General features: G+C 38.4%; 1 protein-coding gene across 1 annotated transcript in view; it reads left to right on the top strand.

The window, feature by feature from the left end:
- Positions 1-23,235, top strand: part of LOC104596792 (DNAJ heat shock N-terminal domain-containing protein) — a 40,253-nt gene extending 17,018 nt beyond the window's left edge. The window contains exons 6-11 of the mRNA XM_010258084.3: positions 12,347-12,458; positions 14,273-14,326; positions 16,781-16,829; positions 22,191-22,285; positions 22,412-22,524; positions 22,628-23,235. Of these exons, the coding sequence (XP_010256386.1) occupies positions 12,347-12,458; positions 14,273-14,326; positions 16,781-16,829; positions 22,191-22,285; positions 22,412-22,524; positions 22,628-22,973 (769 nt within the window). The 3' untranslated portion in view covers positions 22,974-23,235. The remainder of the gene's footprint in view (positions 1-12,346; positions 12,459-14,272; positions 14,327-16,780; positions 16,830-22,190; positions 22,286-22,411; positions 22,525-22,627) is intronic.
- The last annotated feature ends 442 nt before the right edge of the window (positions 23,236-23,677 follow it).

Genomic DNA, 23,677 nt, shown 5'->3' with positions numbered 1-23,677 from the left:
GGGTTGGCTGCAATGTTGATAGCAACCTTATTGTCACAATAAAGTGACATGGGATTATCAACAGTAAGTCCCAGTTCACTTAACTATCTTTTTATCCACATAACCTCAGCAACTCCATGGGATATAGCTCTATGCTCCGCTTCTGCACTAGACTTAGTCACCACATTTTGTTTTTTGCTTCTCCATGTGACTAAGTTTCCTCCTACTAAAGTGCAATATCCACTTGTAGACTTCTTGTCATCTATTGTCCCCAGTCAGCATCTGTGTACACTTGAACTTTTAAATTCTCATGTTTCTGGAACGACAAACCAGCACTTGGGAACTTTTTTAAGTATCTAAGAATCCTCTCAGTCTTGGGATTATGTTAACTGAGAACACTCACAACATAAGCAACGTCAGGTCTGGTCATGGACAAATATAGCTTGCCAACAAGTCTTTGGAATTGCTTTACATCTTTTATAGATTCTCCCTAACTATCACCCAACTTGTGATTTTGATCAATAGGTGAATCAATCGGCTTCACCCCTAACTTCCCAGTGTCCTTCAATAGATCAAGAACATATTTCCTTTGAGTGATGAATATCCCCCTTTTGGAGCGGGCAACTTCAATTCCAAGGAAATAGCGCAAGGGACCTAGATCTTTCACCTCAAATTGTGTGGCTAAGAACTCTTTCAATTGTTTTTGCAATTTTTCCTTCACCTTTCTTCACAAACAATGTGGTTTGACTGACACTGTTTAAACCCCATTTGTTGAACAACTAAATAAACTTGCTAAACCAGGCTCGCGGTGATTGTTTTAGCCCATACAAAGATTTCTTCAACCTGCATACCTTCTGCTCACTACCTTTTGCACAAAAGCCTGGGGGCTGATTCATGTACACTTCTTTTTCTAAATTACCATTCAAGAAAGCTTTTTTTTTTATGTCTAGTTGATGAAGGTCCCAGTCAAAATTAGCCGCCAAAGATAGGAGGACTCTAATGGAATTCATCTTGGCAACAGGTGTAGAAGTCTTTGCATAGTCCACACCATACACTTGAGTAAACCCTTTTGCTACCAATCTAGCCTTGTACCTTTCCATTGTACCATCAACCCTGTGTTTAACTGTGAACACCCACTTACACCCCACTGGTCATTTTCTTCTAGGAAGATCTATCAACTCCCAAGTGCCATTTTTATGTAATGCATCAATTTCTTCCTTCATCGCATCTGTCCATTCAGGTATAGATAAGGCTTTTGCCACATTCTTAGGGATTGAAATACTGTCAATGGAGGTAAGAAAAGCACGAAAGGAGGGTGAAAATGATCATAGGAAACAAAATGGGAGATAGGATGCTTAGTAGTACAAGATCTAACACCCTTTCTCTTAGTAATAGGAACATCCAAATATTAATAGCAGAATCATCAACATCAATAGGATCAGACATATCAATAGGAACAAGAATACCTGGGTGAGGAAGATCTGCCTCTAGAGAGTCTAATGGTATTGGTGGCATACCTTCAGGTTGTTCTGTAGTTGTTGAACTTCGCTGGCCCTTATTACAGCGGAAGAAGACACAAAATGGAGGAGGATCAAGAAGAGGAGGGAATTGAACTTGTGCTTGAGCACGTTTTTCCTCCACCCTATTCTCCCCCCGAGGAGAAACAGGAAAAAAGGAACATTCTCAAAAAAGGAGACATCCATGGAAACATAATACTTATGAGAAACTGGATCAAAGCACTGATAGCCCTTTTGAGAGGAAGGATAGCCTAAGAAGACACATGGGATAACACGGGGGTCAAGTTTACCACGAGTAGGGGACAAGTTATGAACAAAGCATCGACAACCAAAAACACGCATAGGAATGGAGAACCAAGGGGCCTTGGGAAACAACAACTGATGTGGAGCCTTGTAGCCTAACATCTGAGATGGCATACGGTTGATAATGTATGCAGTAGATGTAACAACTTCCATCTAGAAACGTTTAGAAGCATTCATGTGCAATAACAACCGACGAGCAACTTCACGAAGATGCCGGTTCTTTCGTTCAACAACACCATTTTGTTGAGGTGTTTTAGCACAAGAGCTGCAATGAAGATAACCGCATGAGGCAAAAAATTCTATAAGATCACTATGGAAATATTCTTTTGCATTGTCAGATTGGAAGATGTGTGGATCTCAGTCTGAAACTGGGTAAATACCGTGCGTTGAAAATTTTGCACAATCTGTAACTCATCTCTAGATCACATTGGATAAACCCAAGTGTATTGAGAATAATCATCAATCAATGTGATAAAGTATTTATACCCCGTCTCGGAAGGTAGTGTAACAAGGCCCCAAACATCAGAGTAGATAATATGAAAAGGAAAATCAGATCTTTTATTTCTCACTGGAAAAGAGTTTCTACAATGTTTACTCAATTGACACGTTTGACATTGCAACTCATTTACTGACAAAGACTTAAAATAACTCTAGAAACACAATCTTTAAAGACTCAAACGATAAATGACCAAGACGACTAAGCCATAAATAGGTCTGACTCTTACTAGAATGAATCATAGGCTCTGAAGCAACACGACCAGCTTTATTCTCCAACATGTAGAGGCCATCCACCATATTACCTCTACCAATCATCCTCCCGGAGGTCAAATCCTAAAAGGCATAATAAGAAGGGAAAAAGGTTACTGAGCAATTTAAGGAATGAGTAATATTGCTAATAGAAAGTAAATTGATGGGTAACTTAGGAACATGCAACACATTAGAGAGAGAGAGAGTCCAAACGGTAGAGAGATGGTTCCTTGACCAGCAATGGTAGAGAGGGACCCATCAACTAGTCTCACCTTGTCTCTCCCAGAGAGGAGGTTATATGCCCGAAACAAATTGGACTTACCCATCATGTGATTTGAGGCTCCAAAGTCAATGATCCAAGGTGACTTAGATGAATGAGATGGCACATGGAAGGCGGTAGTAGAGTTACCTCATGTAGATGCTAATGAGGTAGATTGTGTAGGACTCGAGTCCATTTGACGAAGTGTCCTACTATACAGTTCCAAATGATCACAGAAGGAATTGATCATCTCTTCCTTTGGATCAGAAACAGTAGGGTGATCCTAAGGTACAGTGGGGGATGAAATCTCTTGAGTTGCCACATTTGTTGTATTATACTTCTTTTGGCTTTGCTGGATTGGCTTCTTATTTTGATCAGTTGATTTTTTGCTCAACTCCATAGCCCACTTCAGCTTCCCATGAAGACTCCAACAAGTCTCTCTAGTGTGCTTAGGCCGCTGACAGTGAGTACACCACAATTTGTCCTTATCCTCCACCCTTTTTTGGGAATCACCCTTCTTAAAAAGGTTGTTGCCATTCACATTAGTACCACTCCTAGCTATCAAAGCAATTGGCTCCCCCTCAGAAGTATTCATCACATTTCTTCTACTTTCTTCTGAGTGCACTAAAGCATAAACTTCTTGGACTGAAGGGAGGTCTTTACTTCCAAGGATTTGAACCCTAATAGATTCATACATAGGGTTCAGTCCCAGTAGAAAAGCAAACACCCTTTGTTGGGAGACTAGAGTCTTGTAGGCTTTGGCATCATCTTCACATTTCCAATTCATATTTTGGTAGTGATCCAGCTCCTTCCAAATTGAAATTAGGTCCGAGTAATATATGGAAAGACTTCTTTCCCCTCGCTTACATGTAGTAGACGCAGCTTGCAGTTGATATATTTTCGTGTAGTGTTTCTGTTCTGAATATGTTGTTTTTGCTTTTTCCCAAATTTGAACAGCAGTCTTGGCCCACATAAAATTTCTCCTTACTTGTGGGAGCATAGATACAAGTAACCACGACATTACCATACTACTTTCTTGGTTCCATTTGTTGTGTTCAGCACTTCCAGATCTTGGTTCTTTAATTCTCCCATTGATGTACCCTATTTTTCCCCTTGCTGTAATGTAAAGCTTAATTCTTCTCGACCACTCCAAATAATTGAGGCCATCTAATGGAACAACAGCCATGGGGAAGGTCATGTCAACACTCCCACCTAGTTCACTATAGCTGGAAGACATACCCGAGGTGGCTGTATCCTCAGAGGTCATGGAAAAAGACAACTGGAAAACACTTCCAGCTACAGACCAGATGTCTCAAACACACAAATATAGGTTCTGGTATTGGACAGCACTGAAAAACTTTATCAGAAAAGATTCACACAGCTGGCAGCAATCCAACACCACTAGGAGTGCAACCACAGTGCTAGGTTATCCACCAAAAAACAAATGTCACAGTACAAAGGAATAGGTCCTTCAGTCACAATCAATCATTCAAAAAAGGTCACACAATGACCACAGCCACCAAACTGGACTTACCTCTGTTGTTGCAGTCATCACCAATCATTCTTGATCAGTAAACATCGCCCATATAGGTATAGGAAGGATCACACGATCCATACAGGTGTAAAACACCACCCAAAAACTTCACAGCATTCTGTCACCACGAGCAAACAGCTCTATCTTGGCACACCGCCAAGAAAAAAAACGAAAAAAGGTAGAAAAACCTCTCAGATCAGTCTCGTCTGATTTTCCTTTGATCGATCTAGAAAAACAGCAAAGGAGGAAGAAAAACAAGGTTCGATCTGTCTTCAGGCCCACAAAACCTGCTCTGGTACCATGTTTTCTGGGTAGAAAAAGAAGAAAAAAGGAGGGAAGAAGCAGAGAAAGGAAGAGAAGAGAAGAGAAGAGAAGAGAAGAGAAGAAGAGAAACAGAAAATGGAGAGGCAAAAGTTGTGCTGGCAGCGCCATCTTTTTCTTATATAATAGGGCAACACACTAGTTGAATAATAAGAGTAAAAGGACCTCAATACCCTTGTGGCCCATAATACATAAAAAACTAACTGCTTTAACAGAAACCTAGGGCCTTCAGAAATAGGGGTGTCTTCAAGGATATGGAAGGACACATAATTGCTTTATTTTTGGGTCCGGTTGGACTTGGGGACTCTATCTTTGCCAAATTCCGTGTAGTTTCTTTTTGAAGAGTAAAAAGAAATTTTATTAAAAGGAAAAAGATACAAGGTAGAGGTGACAAGCAGGCACCTTGATGATACAAAGCAGCTAAAAACCATCAAAAACAAACTGAACACTACCAAAAATCTGATAAACAAGTACAATCTACTAGATCTCCCCCAACTCTTGACTGCCACTTTATTCAAATACTTGGGTCACCAGATCCAATATGAGACGAGATTCCCAACTAAAGCCACCAACACCTTAATATAACTGAAACACCACCCCTAACAGATCAACACTTCTGAATAAAAGCCTTCTGACCAAGATCTCACCAACAATCTCCTTATCCTATTCCTCAATCCTCTCTAGTTCAGCTTAACAACCTCAAGCTTCTCCCCTCTACCCAAATCTTCTTCCAAAACTAGGAGATTGACTCTTCACATATCCTCACCCAATGTCTCCTCCTCGCCCCCTTCTTCATACCACTCTCTTTCCTTGCCCCTCCTTTCCTCTCTTTTCTTCTTTTCCTCCTCCTCCTCCTCCTCTCTCTCTCTATCTCAAATTGTTCAAATGCCTTTCTTGTGAAGCCTTCCCCTCTCTAGAAGAACATACCCAAGGATTTGCCCACTATCACCTCCCTCTCCACTAGCTTGCTAATTTCCGCTTCTCCTTTAGAGATTGTTGCCATCCTTCCTTGTTCCTCACTCCTTTTTTCCTCATCTACCCTCCCCCTTCTTCCTTCTGAAATTTCCTCCTGAATTAATGTTTCATCCCCCCCTTTTTTTTTCCTTTGGAACTGATTCAGCATTCAACACTTTCCTCTTTCTGTTATATACATTTTCTAGCTTGTATCCCCAATCGTTATTGTCCGAGGCCTTCCTCTTTTTTCTTCCACCCCTCTCGTCTACTTCCTAGTCCTTTTGTCCCCCTTTAAATGAACCTTCTGCAACTTACTCGGTTTTTTCTCAATAAAAGAGTTACTCGTACATACCTCGCTGGCAGACAGATCGACATTTGAACCACTCTCACACTCGAGTTCCCCTGCTATTGTCTGAGGAGGATGATCTTGTGACGAATCAGAGTTTACTCCCCCATTCTGGCCACCAACATTATCAACTTGTTTCGGGTGCTCTGGAATCTCTATTTGCTTTGCCCTTACTGGAGTTTCTTCTTCTCTTTGAGCACTTATCCTGCCTACGTCTTTACTCTTGCTCTGTTCTATTGCAGCATCGAAATCTGACGACAACCTTAGAATTTCTCGAGCCAATCTCAATATTCTCCTTTCTTCCTACTGTTGTTAAAGGTTCCACCTGGTTAATGGTTTTTTCCTCCCTCTCTTTGGTTTACGTGTTCCTCAATACTTTGTATCCGCTGTTAATGCCAAGCTTCTAACCTTACACCTCAGTTCTAGGAACGATTTGGACTAAGGACTTATTTTGTCCATTGTTGAAGCTTTGAGCTTGCGCCTCACCCTTCTCTTTAGTATCCAGTGTTCCTTTTATGAAGCATGTTTTGATCTTTCTGCACTGTTTTATTTCACCGCTGTCAATTGAGCCAACCTTTTCTCTTCCCTCAAATCTCGCAATCACCCAAACCTATTCATCCAATGTTTTCTCTAAGCCTGGATTTTTTCGTCTTTTTGTATTCTCCTCTTTAATGGACCTAATTTACCTATCCCAAAAATGCCCTAAAAAATCTGCAGCCGCTTGTGTCGATTGGGCTTTTTACACCACTTGCCAGCCATCTTTAAATGGTGGTCCCCCCATTTACAATCACTGCCTAAAGATTTTCAAACCTTTTAAGCATCTCCTCCATGTGGGCCACGTCTGCTTGTCCAACTCTTCTCAATTTGGCTACATGTCCGTCTTTTAAATTCTCCCTTGCCACTTCATCCTTTTCTTCTTCCAATTCTCCCATGGCCCGATTTTTCGACTCCTCCTCGACCATGCGACCTGGGGCTTCTTTGCCTGTAACATCTCTCCCCTCTCCCTCAACTCCTTTAAACTTTGTTTGCTTTTCTACCCAACCCTCCTCCCCCACTCGTAAAAATGTCCCATCTTCCCCTTCCACGATCACTCTCAAACTATAACTCTCACCTACGAACGTAAGAGACTTTCTATAGGGGATATCGAAGGTATTCACAACCTCGACCAAGATACTCGCCATGTCCAACTTCTCCTAGGAATGATTTTTACCATCGTACTTAATAAAATTTTCCACATCTGTTGCCTATCTCTTCAAATGTTAGGATTTTCCACAACGTCCACGCATGTAAAGGTGTGCTGATGATCCCTATCCAATTCAAGACAGTTTTGCAAGGGGTATAGTATACAAGACAGATGAGCTTGGATAGTGTTATCCAGAAGAGAAGAAGAAAGGAAGAGGGAAGAGAGAGGAGAGAGGAGAGATTGAGAGTCAAAAGATGATGCTGGCGGCGCTAGCTTTTTTTATTTATACTAGGGCGACATAAAACAAAATAAAAGTGGAAAGTATAATAGTACCCCTGTAGTTGGGACGTAGATGTCAATCATGCCCAACTTGTCACATAAATCATGATGTCGCAAGTGATGTAACCCTTTTGTGAAGACATCTGCAAGTTGGTCTTTAGAACTGACATAGGGGATACTTACTTCCCTTGTGACAACCTTTTCTTTGATAAAATGTTTGTCAACTTCGTTGTGTTTAGTTCTATCGTGCAGCACTGGATTAGCAACAATGTTTATGGTTGCTTTGTTATCACAGTATAGGGTCATAGGTCCATCAAATTGTAAATCCCAACTAACTCAACAAATTTTTTAGCCACATAATTTCAGCCACTCCATGAGACATTGCCCTATATTTAGCTTCAGCACTAGATCTAGCCACCACATTTTGCTTTTTGCTTCACTAGGTAACTAGGTTTCCTCCCACAAAGGTACAATAGCCACTGGTCGACTTCCTATCATTCAGGGATCCTGCCCAATCTGCATCGGTATACACTTCAACTTTCAAATGCTCGTGCTTTTGAAACAATAAACCTGCACCTAGAAACTTCTTAAGATATCTAAGAACTCTTAGCTGTTTTAAGGTGGGTGGTCTTAGGGGCACGCATGAATTGGCTAAGAACACCCACTACATAAGCAATGTTTGGTCGGGTCATAGAAAGATATAACAATCTTCCTAAAAGTCTCTAAAATTGTTTCACATCCTTGATGAATTCACCTTGACAGTCACCTAATTTGTGATTAGGATCAATAGGAGAATCAACATGCTTCACTCCCAATTTTCTTGTATCCTGGAGCAGATCTAGGACATACTTTCTCTGGGAAATGAAGATACCCTTTTGTGAGCAAGCAACTTCAATCCCAAGGAAGTAAAGGACCAAGATCTTTCACTTCAAACTGGGTAGCAAGAAATCTTTTCAACTTTTAAATTTCATCTTCCCAATCATCAATGATAACTATATCATCAACATATACTATCAGGGCTGCAATTTTCCCTTCCCCTCTTTTCACAAATAATGTGTGATTAGATTGACACTACTTGTATCCTCTTTGCTGAACAACTACATGAAATCTACTGAACCAGGCTCTCTTGGTGATTGTTTCAGCCCATATAATAATTTTTTTAACCTGCACACTTTCTGTCACTACTTTGAGCTCGGAAACCAGGGGGTTGTACCATGTACACTTCCTCTTCAAGGTCACCATTTAGAAAGGCATTCTTGATATCTAGTTGATGAAGGTCCCAATCAAGATTAGTAGCTAAAGAGAAAAGGACTCTAATGGAGTTCATCTTAGCAACCGGTGCAAAAGTTTCTGCATAATCCACTCCATACACTTGTGTAAACCCTTTTGCGACTAAACAAGCTATATACCGCTCCATTGTGCCATCAGCCCTATGTTTTACTATGAAAACCCGTTTACATCCAACTGGTTCCTTCCCCTCAGGAAGATTTACCAATTCCCATGTGCCATTTTTATGCAAAGCATTAATCTCTTCCTTCATAGCATTTGCCCATTCAGGAACCAACAGAGCTTCTACCACATTCTGAGGAATAGGAACACTGTCAATGGAAGAAAGGAAGGCTCCATAGGAAGGTGAAATGTTCTCATAGGAAAGAAAATGGGAAATGGGATGTTTAATGGTGCAAGACTTAACACCCTTTCGGTGAGCAATAGGAAGGTTAAGGTCATTAGCAATAGAGGTATCAATAGCAATAGGGCTAGGAACATCAATGGGGATCAAGGTACCTGGTTGGGTAGGATTCACCCTTGGAGAGTTTGATGGCATTGGTGGTACAACTTCTAGGTGCTCTATAGCTTTTGAACATGGCTGGCCTTTGTGACGACGAAAGAAAACACGAAAGGGAGGAGGATCAGGAAGAGGAGGGAGCTGAACCTGTTTTTCCTCATTCCTACACTCCCCTTGAGGAGAAACAGGGAAGAAAGGCTCACTCTCAAAGAAAGAGATATCCATAGAAACATAATACCTCCAAGAGACGGGATTAAAGCATTGGTATCCCTTCTGAGTGGTGGAGTACCCCAAGAAGATGCAAGGAGTAGTACGAGGATCCAATTTTTCGCTGTTGGGTGACAGGTTTTGAAAAAAACAACGACAACCAAACACACGAGGAGGAATAGAAAGAAGAAGAGCCTTAGGAAAAAGAAGCTAATGTGGGGTTTTGCACTAACAAGAGGGCATACGATTAATGAGACAAGTAGCACAAAGGACAACCTCAAGCCAAAAACATTTCAGGACATTCATATGAATTAGTAATCCCCAAGCCACTTCAAGGTGTTGGTTCTTTTTTTTTGTGATAAATGAATGAGATTTATTAATCAGCAGAGGAGAATAGTACAATGTCCCAATGAGAGGCACGAGATGCAACCTCTCCTGGTTAGTTAAGTACAACTTCCACTATATTATAACAACTTACAAAGTAGCACAAGAAAAGACCTCTCTGGATACCCCCTGTTTAGCCAGAGAATCAGCCATAGTATTAGCTGACCTACTTACCCATTTTACCTCAAATTTCATGTTCCTAGTTAACCACTTTACACCATTTTGTTGTGGTGTTCGGGCACATAAGCTATGGTGAAGTGATCCACGTGAAGTTAAGAACTCTATGAGATCATTATGAAAATATTCTTTGGCATTATCAGATTGAAAAAATTGGATTTCAGTTTGAAGTTGGATGAAGATTATTTGGTGGAAATCTTGGATAATTTTTGGTACTTCATCCCTAGTTTGCATGGGATACACCCATGTGTATCTGGAGTAATCAATAAAGGTAATAAAATACCTGTAGCCACTCTCAGATGGTAAAGTAACAGGGCCCCAAACATCAGAATGAATAATATGGAAAGGAAATTCAGATTTATTATTCTTTAAATTAAAATGAGTTCTACAATGCTTAATCAATTGACAAGTTTGACATGTAAATTTTGACACTGACACTAAAACAACTTTGGAAGCACCATTTTTAAGGACTCAAAAGATAAATGACCAAGACGATTGTGCCATAAATAGGCCCGACTTTTACTAAACTGACTCTTAGACTCTGTGACTGTAAGACCAACCTTATTCTCCAACATGTAGAGCCCATCCACCATACGTCCTCTACCAATCGTCTTCCCCGAGGCCAAATTCTAGATCACACAATAAGAAGGGAAAACATCACTGTGCATTTTAAAGAATTAGTGATACTACTAACAGAGAACAAATTAATAGGGAATTTGGGAACATGTAAAACATTAGACAGAGTGAGGCCAAAGGGAAGAGAAATGGTTCCTTGACCAGCTATAGTAGAGTATGAACCATCAGCTGTCTCACCTTGTCTCTTCTAGAGAGGAGGTGATGGGTCTGAAAATAAGTGGACTTACCAATCATATGTTTTGATGCTCTAGAATCAATTATCCAAGGAGAGTCAGGGGAATGAGACAATACATGGAAAATTGTAGCAAAATTACCTGATATAGACGCAAATGAAGTTGAGGGAGGATAAACATCCATCTGACGAATTGCCCTACCATAGAGTTCTAAGTGGTCACGGAAGGAATTAATAATATCCTCCCTTGGGTCAGAACCAGAGGAATGTGTTTGAGTCACAGTAGTAGTAGGGGGCTGATTCTCGTGAGTAGCCATGTTTGCTATAGTGAGCTTTCTTGGACCTTGCTGTCTTGACTTTTTACTCAGATCTAAACCTTCTTACTCAATTCTTGAGCCCATTTTGTCTTCCCATGAAGTTCCGAGCTTGTATCACAGGTGTGTTAGGGTTTCTGGCAATGGGTGCACCATAGTTTGTCTTTGTCGTCCACCCTGAAAGTTCCCCTTCTTAAGGAGATTTCCCCCACCTGTAGCAACATTCCCTTTCATTGCCAACACAACTGCATCCCCTCCAGAACTATTCATCAAATTTGTTCTACTTTCCTCTGACTTTACTAAAGCATAAACCTCTTGGACAGATGGAAGATCCTTGCTGCCTAGGATCTGGACTTTGATGGACTCATACACAGGGTTCAAGCTATTGAGAAAAGAAAATACTCGTTGTTGGGAAACAAGTTTCTTGTATGCTTTTGCATCTTCATCACACTTCCAGTCCACACTTTGATAGTGATCTAACTCCTTCCAGACGGAACCATGGAGGTCAAGTCTGAATAGTACACAAAAAGATTCCTCTCCCCCTGTTTACAAGTGGATGATTTTGCCTGTAATTGATACATTTTTGCATAGTGATGCAGTTCAGAATAGGTTGATTTTGCCTGTTCCCAAATCTCATAAGCCGTTTCAGCTTACATAAAGTTCCTTCTCACCTGAGGTTGCATAGACATTAAAAGCTAGGACATAAACATACTGTTTTCCTGGTTCCATCTGTCATACCCCGCACTCCCAGAATTAAGTTCTTTAATTCTCCCATTTATATATCCTATCTTTCCTCTTGCAGTAATGTATAACCTGATCCCTCTCGACCATTCTAAATAATTTAAGCCATCTTGGGGTACGACAGCCATAGGGAAAGATAAATCCATACCCCCATTCATTCCATTCTGTATTGAGGAAACACAAGATGTGGCAGAATCTTCACCACTCATGATCACAGCTTCAGGTCACACTCACAGCTTAAGGAGAGGTTCCATGGTTTATGTTGTCTGCAGCTTACATGGTTTTGAATCTTTTGATTGGTGAGGCTGGTGAGAGCTGCTAAACCGTAATTATTTCACATAAAAATTGAAAGTAGTAATTTTGCAATTAATTAACCTAGTGGTTTCTCTAGCTAGAATTTTATTCTCTTGTTAATCAAGGAACTGGATATGGTAGTTTATCTGTATGGCTGTTATTTGGGCTTTTCCTTTATATAAATGGTTTTTTGGTATGTTGTGAACTACATAGGTATTGGAAGCTGTCTCTTATGGTGCACCCAGACAAATGTTCTCATCCACAAGCCCAACAAGCATTTGTCATATTGAACAGAGCTTTTAAAGATCTACAAGATCCAGAAAAGGTAAGAGGTCCGAGCTAGTTTTACAATGGGAATTTGGGTCTTCTAATCTTCCATTTATACTTGATTATTTTCTAAACTAGAGTGCTGAGCCTGATATGTACTGCAGTGTACACTCTGTAATGAATACACTTGGGTATTACCATTTCATTGTTCAAGGTGAACCTGTGTGATTGAGGTGCTCCTTGTTGCGTAGTTGCCTGGACGCTGCCTAGGCATTGAATTTTGATAATTTTACTTACTAATAATGAATTTCACATAACAGAGGAGACATGGGGAGCAGACATTTATAAGACTCCTTAGTTGCATTTTTTTTTTCTTTTTTCAATTTAGGAATTAGGATTAATGTAAGCCTGTTTTAAGCTAGCTGATATTCCAATATGGTTCTTTGTGATTTTCTGTTATCATCAATAAAATTCTCATTATTTTTTTTGTAAATAAATAAAATAAAATTTATTCAAGGAAGGTAGAAGAGATACAAAAAAGGTGATAAGAAATAGTTGCATTTTTACTTTTTCCAATTTAGGACTAATGTAAGCCTGTTTTAAGCTAGCTGATTCCAATATTGGTTCTTTGTGTTTTTCTGTTATCATCAATAAAGTTCTCATTATTTCTTTTGTAAATAAATAAAAATAAAATTTATTCAAGGAAGGTACAAGAGATATAAATAAGGTGATAAGAAATAGTTGCATTTTTTCTTTTCCCAACTTAGGACTAATGTAAGCCTGTTTTTAAGCTAGCTGATTCCAATACGGTTCTTTGTGTTTTTCTGTTATCATCAACGAAGTTCTAATTATTTCTTTTGTAAATACAAAGAAGGTGATAAGAAATCACCCACCAACAAAACAATAAAATCAGCATATGGGTGTATTTCTTCATCCTCCTTCTCACTGTTAATTAATGGAGTGTAATCAGAATTTTTCCAAGCCTCTAGAGGGCTGAGGCAAGGGGATCCAGTCTCCCCTAATATGTAAAAGGAGAAAAGGACCTTTAATTTTATTGCCAAATGCGGCCTTATTCCTCTTCCCTTCCCCAGAAGAATCAGCAACTCTATATTCTTCTTTGAAAACTTGCTGCTTAATTTGCATAATTAAATCACAATTGTTTTTTTGAATGACATAATGAAATCACATTTGAATCATGGGGGTATTGAAGTTATCATAGAGGAACTGTTTTAGTTTGTTCTTTGTGATCTAATGGTTGCAGTTAATTTGTTGAACCTAGCTTACAATAATAGGTGTTGACTGCCATAACCCAGTCTAGAGGAGCTAGGTATCAGTTATTGTTTCTGTACTTGTCTTTCTGTGGAGTTGGGAAAAATTTTTGGACAATGTGTCATCAGAATTAGCTACCATATTGTTACATTTTACAAACAAACACAAAATTTAATTATATCATTCCTTTCTTTCTTCCTTCCTAATTGTTCTAAAGTGGTCAAGCATCATTTGGAGTTTTGGGTCAACTTCCATCCATTATATATATTTTTTTGAAAGACTAAAATATAATTCATTAAAGGCAGAATAAAACTTGATGGAAACGAGGATCCTTCACAGAGGAACAACTTGAAAATATTCAAATTACAATCTGATAATCCCAGATAACCCTATTCCAGTTGACAACAAACAGAAAAATTACTATGCATTATATATTACATGAAATATTTGAATATTTCCTTCACCTTATTCTGTCTTTCAATTATTCATTTATTTTCATACAAAAAATGAGTTTCTGTATTCCGTTTGCTACCGCTAAGTTTTTTTATTTGTTATACTTGTATCATCCTGAGGCTTTTTGTTGACCATGTTCCATTTTTGCAGCGGAAAGCGATGGATGAGAAGATTAGACTGAAGGAGGAGCAGGAGGAGTTAATGGTATGGATCCCCTCCACCCACTAGAAAAAGGAAAAATAAACCAAAAGGAGAAGGCATAAAGCATGTTTTTATTATACACAAGTATGCTGTTTTCCTTATTAGTAAAGGGGTCAGTCTCCTCAATTAGATTTTTGTGAGTGATTAGATTTTAGAAACTTCCTTGCCTGTGTTTATTGTAAAATTTGGAACAAGGATTAGAATTCTTTATCTAAGTCACAAATTCAGCACTTTCTTCTGTGCTGGGCTTGGTATGAATAGAATCTTTTAATGATGGGGTTATTTCATGATTAATATCTGCTGACTGCAAACTGGCTAATATACTCAGACATGCTAAGCATGCCAAAGTACTTAAGCACCAAGATATTCCACCTGAACCTCTTCCTGATTTGAGTTAAAATTGCAATGATGACCCTAATAACTCCTTAAATGTTTTGAATGATGCCGGCCATAGATCAACCCCAGATGGCAGATCCCCTCTACCCTTTATTTTTCTTTTATTTTAGTGTTAGGATTATTGTTGTCTTTGTACACTAGGTCCATGTGTGTGGTGGGACAGGCCACGTAGTTGGAAGCTTTTTTGTTTCCTTTTTATTTTCAATGTTTTCAGGTGTTAAAAATATTGTAATGTGGCTTGGCCATTCTAGTAGAGTTGGCTGCTCCTGGGGAAAACTAATTAATAACTTATACCTCTTGTATTATTGCTGTAAGTACTGGTTGTGTGATATATCTAGGAGTGAGGCTCCTAGAGTGATTCTAGGTTTTTAATCTTATTCCTCTCTTTTTTGTTCCTAACTTCTATCATTGCTGTTTGCCATTTTGAAAAATATTTGTTCTAAAGCCTTGGATTTTGGACATATTACATTATGCTACAAGTCTGGATTGTTTTCATATCCCAGATAAAAATTTCAGTTGTTCAAAGTGGTAATCATACCATTGGATAGGCAATAGTATCACTACTCTATTTTATTGAAAAAAATAATATTGCTGCACCACGTATCTACAATATTGTTATCAAGTGATGCCATACTATCATCTTGTGTACTCAATATGGCTACTGCACTATTGAGCAGAATGTGTTGGTTTTAGTAATATTTTGTGTTGGTACCCCATGGAAATGGAAATATGTCGTAGAAATAAGAAATATGTGGACATTTTAAACAATAGTCCATGAAGTCGCAACCCTTATGCACCTCCCCATGGTTCTACCTCTCTTGGTTGAAAGAGAAGGAACTTTTGCAGTGGCTTTAAGATCATTAGGCCCACTCCATCTACACTTGAAAAGGTCAAAGACCAACTCCTAAATGCTAGTTGTAAACTGACAAGAGATTAATAGGTGATATATCAATTTTTCACTTGCAAAGTACAAGAAGCAAATATGGGGGGACAAATACCAAAAGGGTCCTCTTTTTTTGTAGCATTTCATTTGTGTTTATCCTTTGCTGATAGACCTCCCAACAAGAAGCTATAATTTTGGTCACTAGCTTCTCGAAGCATTTAATCAAGGATTGCATCCTTGTTGCCCAACCTATTCCCACATCTTCGCTTTGCCATCAGCAAATGGTAAGTGTTAAGCTTCATTTATCCCTTCCCATTCTCCATCCTCTATAAAGGCGTACCTCATTAACGTTTGTGATTAAGCTTCCTAGGACATAAGCAACCAGGATAATAGAAATGGGGACAGTGGGTCCCCTTGTTTCAATCCCCTTTTGGCTGGAAAGAAGTCATGTGCTACTCCACTCACCAAAACAGAATATTGGCAATTCTTCAAAACCTCATTATCCACTTCATCTTAGACCCAAAGTCATGGTGTCACATCACCTCTTCTATAAAGGACCAAGCCACATGATCATATGCTTTTTCCAACTTCAATTTGTACACCCACCCTTTTCTGCCTGATATTTTCATATTTTTCACATGCTCATTGTCTGTTACACATTGATCCTTATCTATCTACCTTGGACAACTGTCCCTTGGTAGTGGGAGATTAAATTTCAAAACAAGGAAAGAAATATACAAAACATTTATTTACATATGATCTATTACCTACAATACACCATATTACTCAACTATCATCTCTTCACAATCAGAGACATCAGCTCTACATCAGATTGATATCAAAGCTGTTGATCCTACATCACAATCCTCCCAAGACCTTAGATCTCCATTCTTTCCAGCTGATATAGTCTGCATATTTTATTGAATAATCATTAATTTCTCCAATTTCCTAATTAGTCCTACATTAGATCATTAAACCGTGTAATATATATTTTACATTTATGATAACAACAACATTATGATATGTATTTTACATTTCAAATGCAGCGTTTGTTTTTCTTCCTAGATTATTTCTTATTTCAATTGGTCACTGATCAAGTTTTTTCTTCCTCTCAGTTAGTAAGGTAATTAATGATTGGCATTCGTTCTTAATTTCCAATATTTTGTTGTGTACTGTAGGCTGAGTTAAAAGTACAACGTGAAGCTGCACAATGGAGACGATTACAAGGTCAGATATTTCCTGCAGGAGTATTACAAATTTATTAATTTTAATTTTTGATATCTTGTTCTCTAACTCCTAACAACTTGTTTATTTTATAAGCAAAAACACATAAATGACACAATGTAAAAATGTTTGCAATTTTAATTAGTTAGTTCCATTTGAGCTTGGTATGGTGTGTCAACTATTGGGAAATATTCCCATAAAATCAAGATAAAACATGGTATTAATATTGTGGAGTTGGTCATCATCCTCATGGGTGTTCAATTTTTTTCCTAGAATTGAAAGTGGTTTACCTTTTTGCTTTATCAGTTTTAATACCTATATTTTTTTTTGGGCATCTTGGACATCGTTTGTTAGTCCATTCATGTATTGCAGAAATTCCCAGTTACCATGTCCTTAAGTGGATGTTATCAATATCTTTTCCATGGTTTTAAAAACTGACATATTTCCTAATTCCAAAAAATATTTCCATCTCCAATGGTACTAACATGAAATAATATTTGAATATAAGTTTTCTGTAGCTGATGAGGTTCAGACCTGTTTTAGTAAAGAAAAACAGAAAAAAATAAGAAGAAAAGAGATGAACAGAAGAGGAAGAGAAGAAGAGAGAAGAGGACAGAAGAATAGAAGAAAGGGGTGCAGAAAATCTAATCTGATCTGCCGCCCCATGTTTCTATTTATACTAATAGAAAATAAAAGGTTACAATGACAGGAATATCCCTGCTGCCAATAACATTAGAAAGTATGTGCTAACAACATAGTTAAAGACTAACAGCAACATAGAAGAAAAATAACATCAACAATAAATTAGAAAGTAAGTGCATACTTGTAGCCTAGTCGTCTAGGCGCTTGCCTAGGTGATGGATTTTTTAAGTAGAAAACATATATCCTAAGGTAGTTCCCTAGGTTCCATAACCATATTTCCTTAATTATCAATAATTTTTATAAGAAAAGTATAAACTTTATGTTAAATTATAGAAAATCAACATATTCAAGATACCGCATTTTGATAATGTTTGTGTTGATAAGAAATTAGTATATAAACACACAAAATGAGAATTCTAGTTTAATAATGTCTATTTTATAATTATAATGTCAAAAAATTAATATAAAAGTATTTTATAATACAATGTACAAAACTGCTTGGTGATTAGACAAGGCAAGACTCCAAGGGTGCCTTTTCGCCTAGGCATTGCCTTTACATCTATGTTGGATATTGGAATGCCAAGAAGAAGAAGAAGAAGAAGAAGAAAATACCGCATTTTGAGTTAGAGAACCAGATAAAAACATTATTAAGGGACATGGAGGCTGAGTTAGTTTGGCGCTTAGGGCTTGACAGATGCTATTTGACTACTAGAGGAGATCAATCTTAGTTGGGACTATTTTTGGAGCCCCTGGTTGCAGTGGCTGTAGTTCTCCCAATTCTCCCGGGTTGTAGGGTTCAATGGAACATTGGATTTTTGTGTTTTTAGTGTTGGATTGACTACAGGTTAGGTAGGGCCAGTAATATCATATTTTGATTTTTGTTTAATCAATGGAACAATCTAGAGATGAGGCAGAGCAAAACCTAGAGTCGAAGGCCAGTTTGGTTGGGCCTATAGAACCTTTGTTGAATGTTGTGACTACAATCAAGTTAGATGGAACAAATTACTTGGTTGGGCATAATCTTTACGGGTTCATGTTTGTAACATAGGCAAGTTGGGGTATCTAGCAGGTAGTAAGAAGCCAAAAGAAATTGATCCTACATATGAAAAATGGAACAAATTATTGGATGGTTAGTCAATTCCATGTAGCCCTACATAAGTCAGCATTACTTTTGGACTGATTCATCCAAGGAGATATGGGGTAGTGTTAGAAAAAATATTCCAAAAAATTAAATGTTGCTAGGGCCTATAAATTGAAGAATGATGTGAATAATCTAAAACAGGGGAAGAAATCAATGGCTGTATTTTTTCTATGCTCAAGTCCCTATGGCATGAGATTGATATAGTGGAAATTGTTGTGTGGAAAGTACCAAGGATGTTGAGACTTATAGAAAGCTAGTAGAAAGAAACAAGGTATTTAAGTTTCTCATTGGACTTAACCCTAAGTTTGATGTAACCAGATAGAATATTTTGGCAAAGGAACATTGTTTCGTGGAGTAAAATGCATTTTGTAGTGGCTAGATCTTTTGCTGAGGCAGAGTATAGGGCAACAGCCCATGGAGTGTCCGGGTTACTGTGGCTTAGATCTCATTTGGAAGAATTGGACATCGATTATGAGAAGCTGATATTGTACTGTGATAATCAAGCGGTCATCAACATTGCCCATAACCTTGTTGAGCATGACAGAACAGAGCATATTGAGGTAGATAGACATTTCAAATTCATATGGGAGAGAGTTGCTTCAAAGAAAGTTTGTTTATATATTGTCTTGCTGTACCCTTAGGTTTTCTGACAATTGTCATCGTCGTTAAGTGCTAATGGAAGGAAATGAAATGTCAAATTTGCCCTTCATTATTTATCAAAATTTCAAAATTAAACCCAATTGACGTCGAATTCGCCATCACAGGTTTAGGGCACTAGTTGTGTGGTGGACGCCCATTGCAGAGAGAAATAAACAAATTTTGTCTCGTGGTGTCACAACCATCGCATGAACTTCCATCGAGAGAGAGATAAACAATGAATGATGGAAAAGAGAAAAGGAGGAGCTTAAACCAAACTCACAGAACCAATCAAGAGTTTGAAGTGTCGACTTATAAGAGGAAGAAGGTGACACTTTTGCTCGATTTAATGAATAAAATATGATGAGACTGAGATGGGGTTGTAGTGGACCTGCAACTGATTGAACTCAACAACTGATCGTCGTAACCTGCTTTTGCCGCGTTCCGAACTGGTTTTGGGTCAGAGTTTCACTACACACTGAACCTTGCTACTGAGGCATTGGAACTCAGTGCTATTGCTACTGATGGTTTGCCATACTTGGGCGAGGTGGGTCGGAAACAGGAACACAACCTAGTGGAGGAGGCATACCAGGGCGGTGGAGGAGATGGCATACCCGGTCTAGGTGGAGGTGGTGGTCCCCTCCAGAGTGACAGAAATGCAGAAGAAGAAGAAGAAGAAGAAGAGAAAATGCAGGGAATAAGAAGAAGAAAAAAGTGTGTGGCAATATAGATTGCAGAACAGTTAGGAGTCCAGCACTTGGTAGTTGAAGGGGACTCTGAGATTGTTGTGGGATGGCTGACAGAACCAGCTTCAGCTATGTGGCGATATAGAGATATGCTAAGGAAAGTCAACTGGATCGCAAAAGACATGGCTGTTACCTTTCATTGGGTGGGAAGATCGCAAATGCCTTAGTGGATGAGTTAGCTAAGCAAGGGGCTTCAAGGGAACATTTATTTTGGGCTGCTTTGTAATTTTAGTTCTGGTTAATTCTGGTCAATTCTGCTTTAGTTTGATGTAATATTTGTTAGAAGAGGTAACAACTCGTGCCTCCTCTTGGGTCTACTGTATTGCCTCATATTTCTGTTTCAATAAATTATATTCATTCATCAAAAAAAAAAGAAAGAAGAAAAAAAAGTGGAGAGAGCAGCGATCATTGTTCACAGTGACGGAAAAGGATGGGCAAGGGTGGAGGTGCCGGTTTCTATCATTTCTTACCTTTTGGTTTAGAGACAAAGGGTCGGAGCAAGGATGGAGGTGCTGGTTGGAGAAAGGGTCTGTAAACCCTTACAGAGAAAAAGAGTCGGAGCAAGGGTGGAGGCATTTTTCAGTTAACAGTATGAATCGTTGGAGTCGGGTTCATCTCCTCCACCGTTGTCTACATCAACCCCCTCTGGCACTGGCACCTTCGTGGAAGGATCGGCGGTAAGTTGGAGATTGTTCGAAGGACTTGGGCGAAAAGTATCGGCAGCAGAGAGCGGTGGTGAGGCCCTTCATTACCAGCTCTCTCAATGGCTTGATCTTCACCATCAGAAGAAATGCCACAACGCCTTTGGCAAAAAGATCTAGGAACAGTAATTGAATGATCTTTGTGAGGAATGAATTTCGCTACTAGCACTAAAAGTTCTGAAGTCTCCTAGCAATAGTAATGGAGTTCATTTGTCGTTGTAGTAAATCTAGTGGATCTGAACAGATCTAGGAACAGTAATTGGTCCCGTTAGCTCCTGATCTCACTTGACGGACTCGCTGATTCGGAAACTTTTCTTCAGAAACTCTCCCATAAAACTCTTTTTTTGGTGTATTCTTCAGCGTTTTTGACGACAAAATCACCGCTGCCGCTGCAAGCCTGCAACTTGCAATGGTGATTTCTTCCTCCGCCCCTTCTCTTCATTCTCCCTCTCCACCTCACCCCTTCACATATTAAGAATTCGCCGGAAAACCAGCCCAACTGAGACAACCCTCTTACACAGATTACTTTAAAATGATTATCACTCACCCAGCTGGAAAGCCGCCGATTCCAACAGCGGCAGTGAACAATAAGGGTATTTTAGGAATTTTAAAATGATTACCACTCACGTGATGTCACATGTGAACGGAGTGTAACGGAAAATTAACGGCAAGGGAGGTTTTAGAAAATTATCAGAAAAGTTAAGGGTACTGCAAGACAATATCTAAACAGTAAGGGTACAGTTTGTCAATTTCGTGAACAGTAGGGGTAGTTTAAATGATTTACCCATAAAAGTAACTAGGAGAAGGAGAAAGAACTGGTTGAATTCCCTTCTTCTCCCTTCTCTCACCATCTTCGTTCCTTTTTCTGATTTCGTGAACAGAACTGGTTGAATTCCCTTCTTCTCCCTTCTTCTCCCTTCTTCTCTCACCATCTTCGTTCCTTTTTCTGATTTCTCTATCATTTTCACTTTTCTTCTACTTTTCAGATTGGAATACCTTTTATCTTCTGGGTTGATTTACATCTACCATAAAACACAAATTTGGTTGTCAAATTCAGTATTGATTGTATTTACCTTATTACATGGACTTGTATATATAAAGATTCCACAAGCATACTGAACCTCTGGTACACTCAAAACATTAGTTTGGTGTAATTAGTAAGTAGAATCTTGCTGTATGGTTGTGGATGTCAATATATGTAACATGAATTCTGCAGTATAAATGCGTAATATGACTGGAGAAATAAATTCAATCTACCAAGAATATAAGATGACTTTGGGATATGTCACACATCTGTTGATAAGCACCCGTATGTGCTAATGTTTAAAATCAAAGAATTGTGCCAAAATAGTTGGGGTTTTGAACTTGGAATTACTTCAATAATGAAAATTGGGAAAACTTCATTCAAGTCATTGATTGTGAAAACTGAATATATTGAAGCTCCAAAATTTGGTGGAATTCTTGAAGTTCTGAATTAAGAGTTTGATTGCATTTTCAGGAATATCAATGCGAGGTGATGATGAACTCTTGGAAGAGGTTAAGCTGCCCCAAAAGAGAGATGAGTGGATGACAACACTGCCTCCTGAAAGAAAGGTAGGGTCCTTAAACCACACAAATATATATTATTTGATCAGTACATGATCGGTCATCCAGCCTTTTCTATTTGCTCCTTGGGCCTTGGCAACTCATGTCATTCTTGTTTGTGTTTCATTTTCACAGCCAGGGATGACTATGCAATCGACATCATTTAGCAGGACTACCAAAGAAGGACGTGGTGATACTAGCGTTTGGACAGATGCTCCTTCTGACAGGGCACAAAAGGCGAAAATGAAGTACAAATATTTTCTTTGAGATAGGGTGTTGTTGGAGCTTTGATATTTCTTTTTTATTTTCATGTTGTAAGGGTTTGATAACATGTTCAAGTTTAAACTGCAGTTACTTAGAGGCTTATAACGAGGCTTCAGCACTTTCTGCCAGTGAAGAGGTAAAGAAGAGAACTAGTTCAGATGCCGACTTGGTAGACAAGTACAACCAGTCCAAGCGGTCCAAGTCTCTAGTACAAAAACACCAAGAAGAGTTAGCTAGTAGTCGTTCCAAAAAGAAGTCCAAGCAGCAGCAGCAAGAAAAAGAAGAGTGGGTAGGGAAACACCCATGGAAGCCTTGGGATCGTGAGAATGACTTGACAGCTGGCAGACAGAAAGTCAATTTGGACTCGGAGAACATGGCACAGGGGTTGGCTTCTCGGTTTTCATCTGGAGCAGTACAAAGGAATTTCTTATAGGGGATGCAGAAGAAAATAATTAAAACAGGCTCAGAATGAGACGTTTCCCAGACTTAAGGTTTCTGCCCGTTACTTTCTGTTTATCTAGTACACCTTTGTCTACGGAGCAGGCAAGAAAAAGGAAGAAAATAGGATAAAAAGAAGATGGTGGATGCATATCGGACATTGTGCAATTAAGAGATGTATTGGGATACGCATTGGATATGTATGGATATGGATGAAAAATTAAGATACACATAAATATGATAGAAAATTAAATAAATCTTAAAAATATATTACCAACTATATTTATAAATTTTATATGATTGTAAATAAGTTATTTAAATGTAAAAAACTATAATTTAATGGTTTATATAAAGTATGACATATTGGGACACAATTTGTAACCGTTTAAAAATGATGGAATAACTAAAATGTAAAATAAACAAAAAAATAAAAATGTGAATGTCAATTTTCAAAAACCAATATAATTAATCTTAAAATTTATTAGTATATAAATTTTAATAATTAATTCCAACATTTATTAATAAACACTTGTCATTCATTAAGAAAAGTGAAAATTTATTTAAAATAAAAAATACATATAATCATAGCAAACAAATATGTGTGGCTCATTGGCGAGCGTGTGTTTGTTAAAAGGGATAATAGCATATTAGGGCAATTTTTGGGTCCTAATATCAGTAAAAGTAATATTTAAAAAAAAT

The sequence above is a fragment of the Nelumbo nucifera genome, chromosome 5, assembly GCF_055504915.1.
Source record: "Nelumbo nucifera cultivar China Antique chromosome 5, China Antique-T2T, whole genome shotgun sequence".
Taxonomy (NCBI): Eukaryota; Viridiplantae; Streptophyta; class Magnoliopsida; order Proteales; family Nelumbonaceae; genus Nelumbo; species Nelumbo nucifera.
Note: the sequence above shows the minus strand (reverse complement) of the source record. Positions and strands in the feature narration are given on the sequence as shown.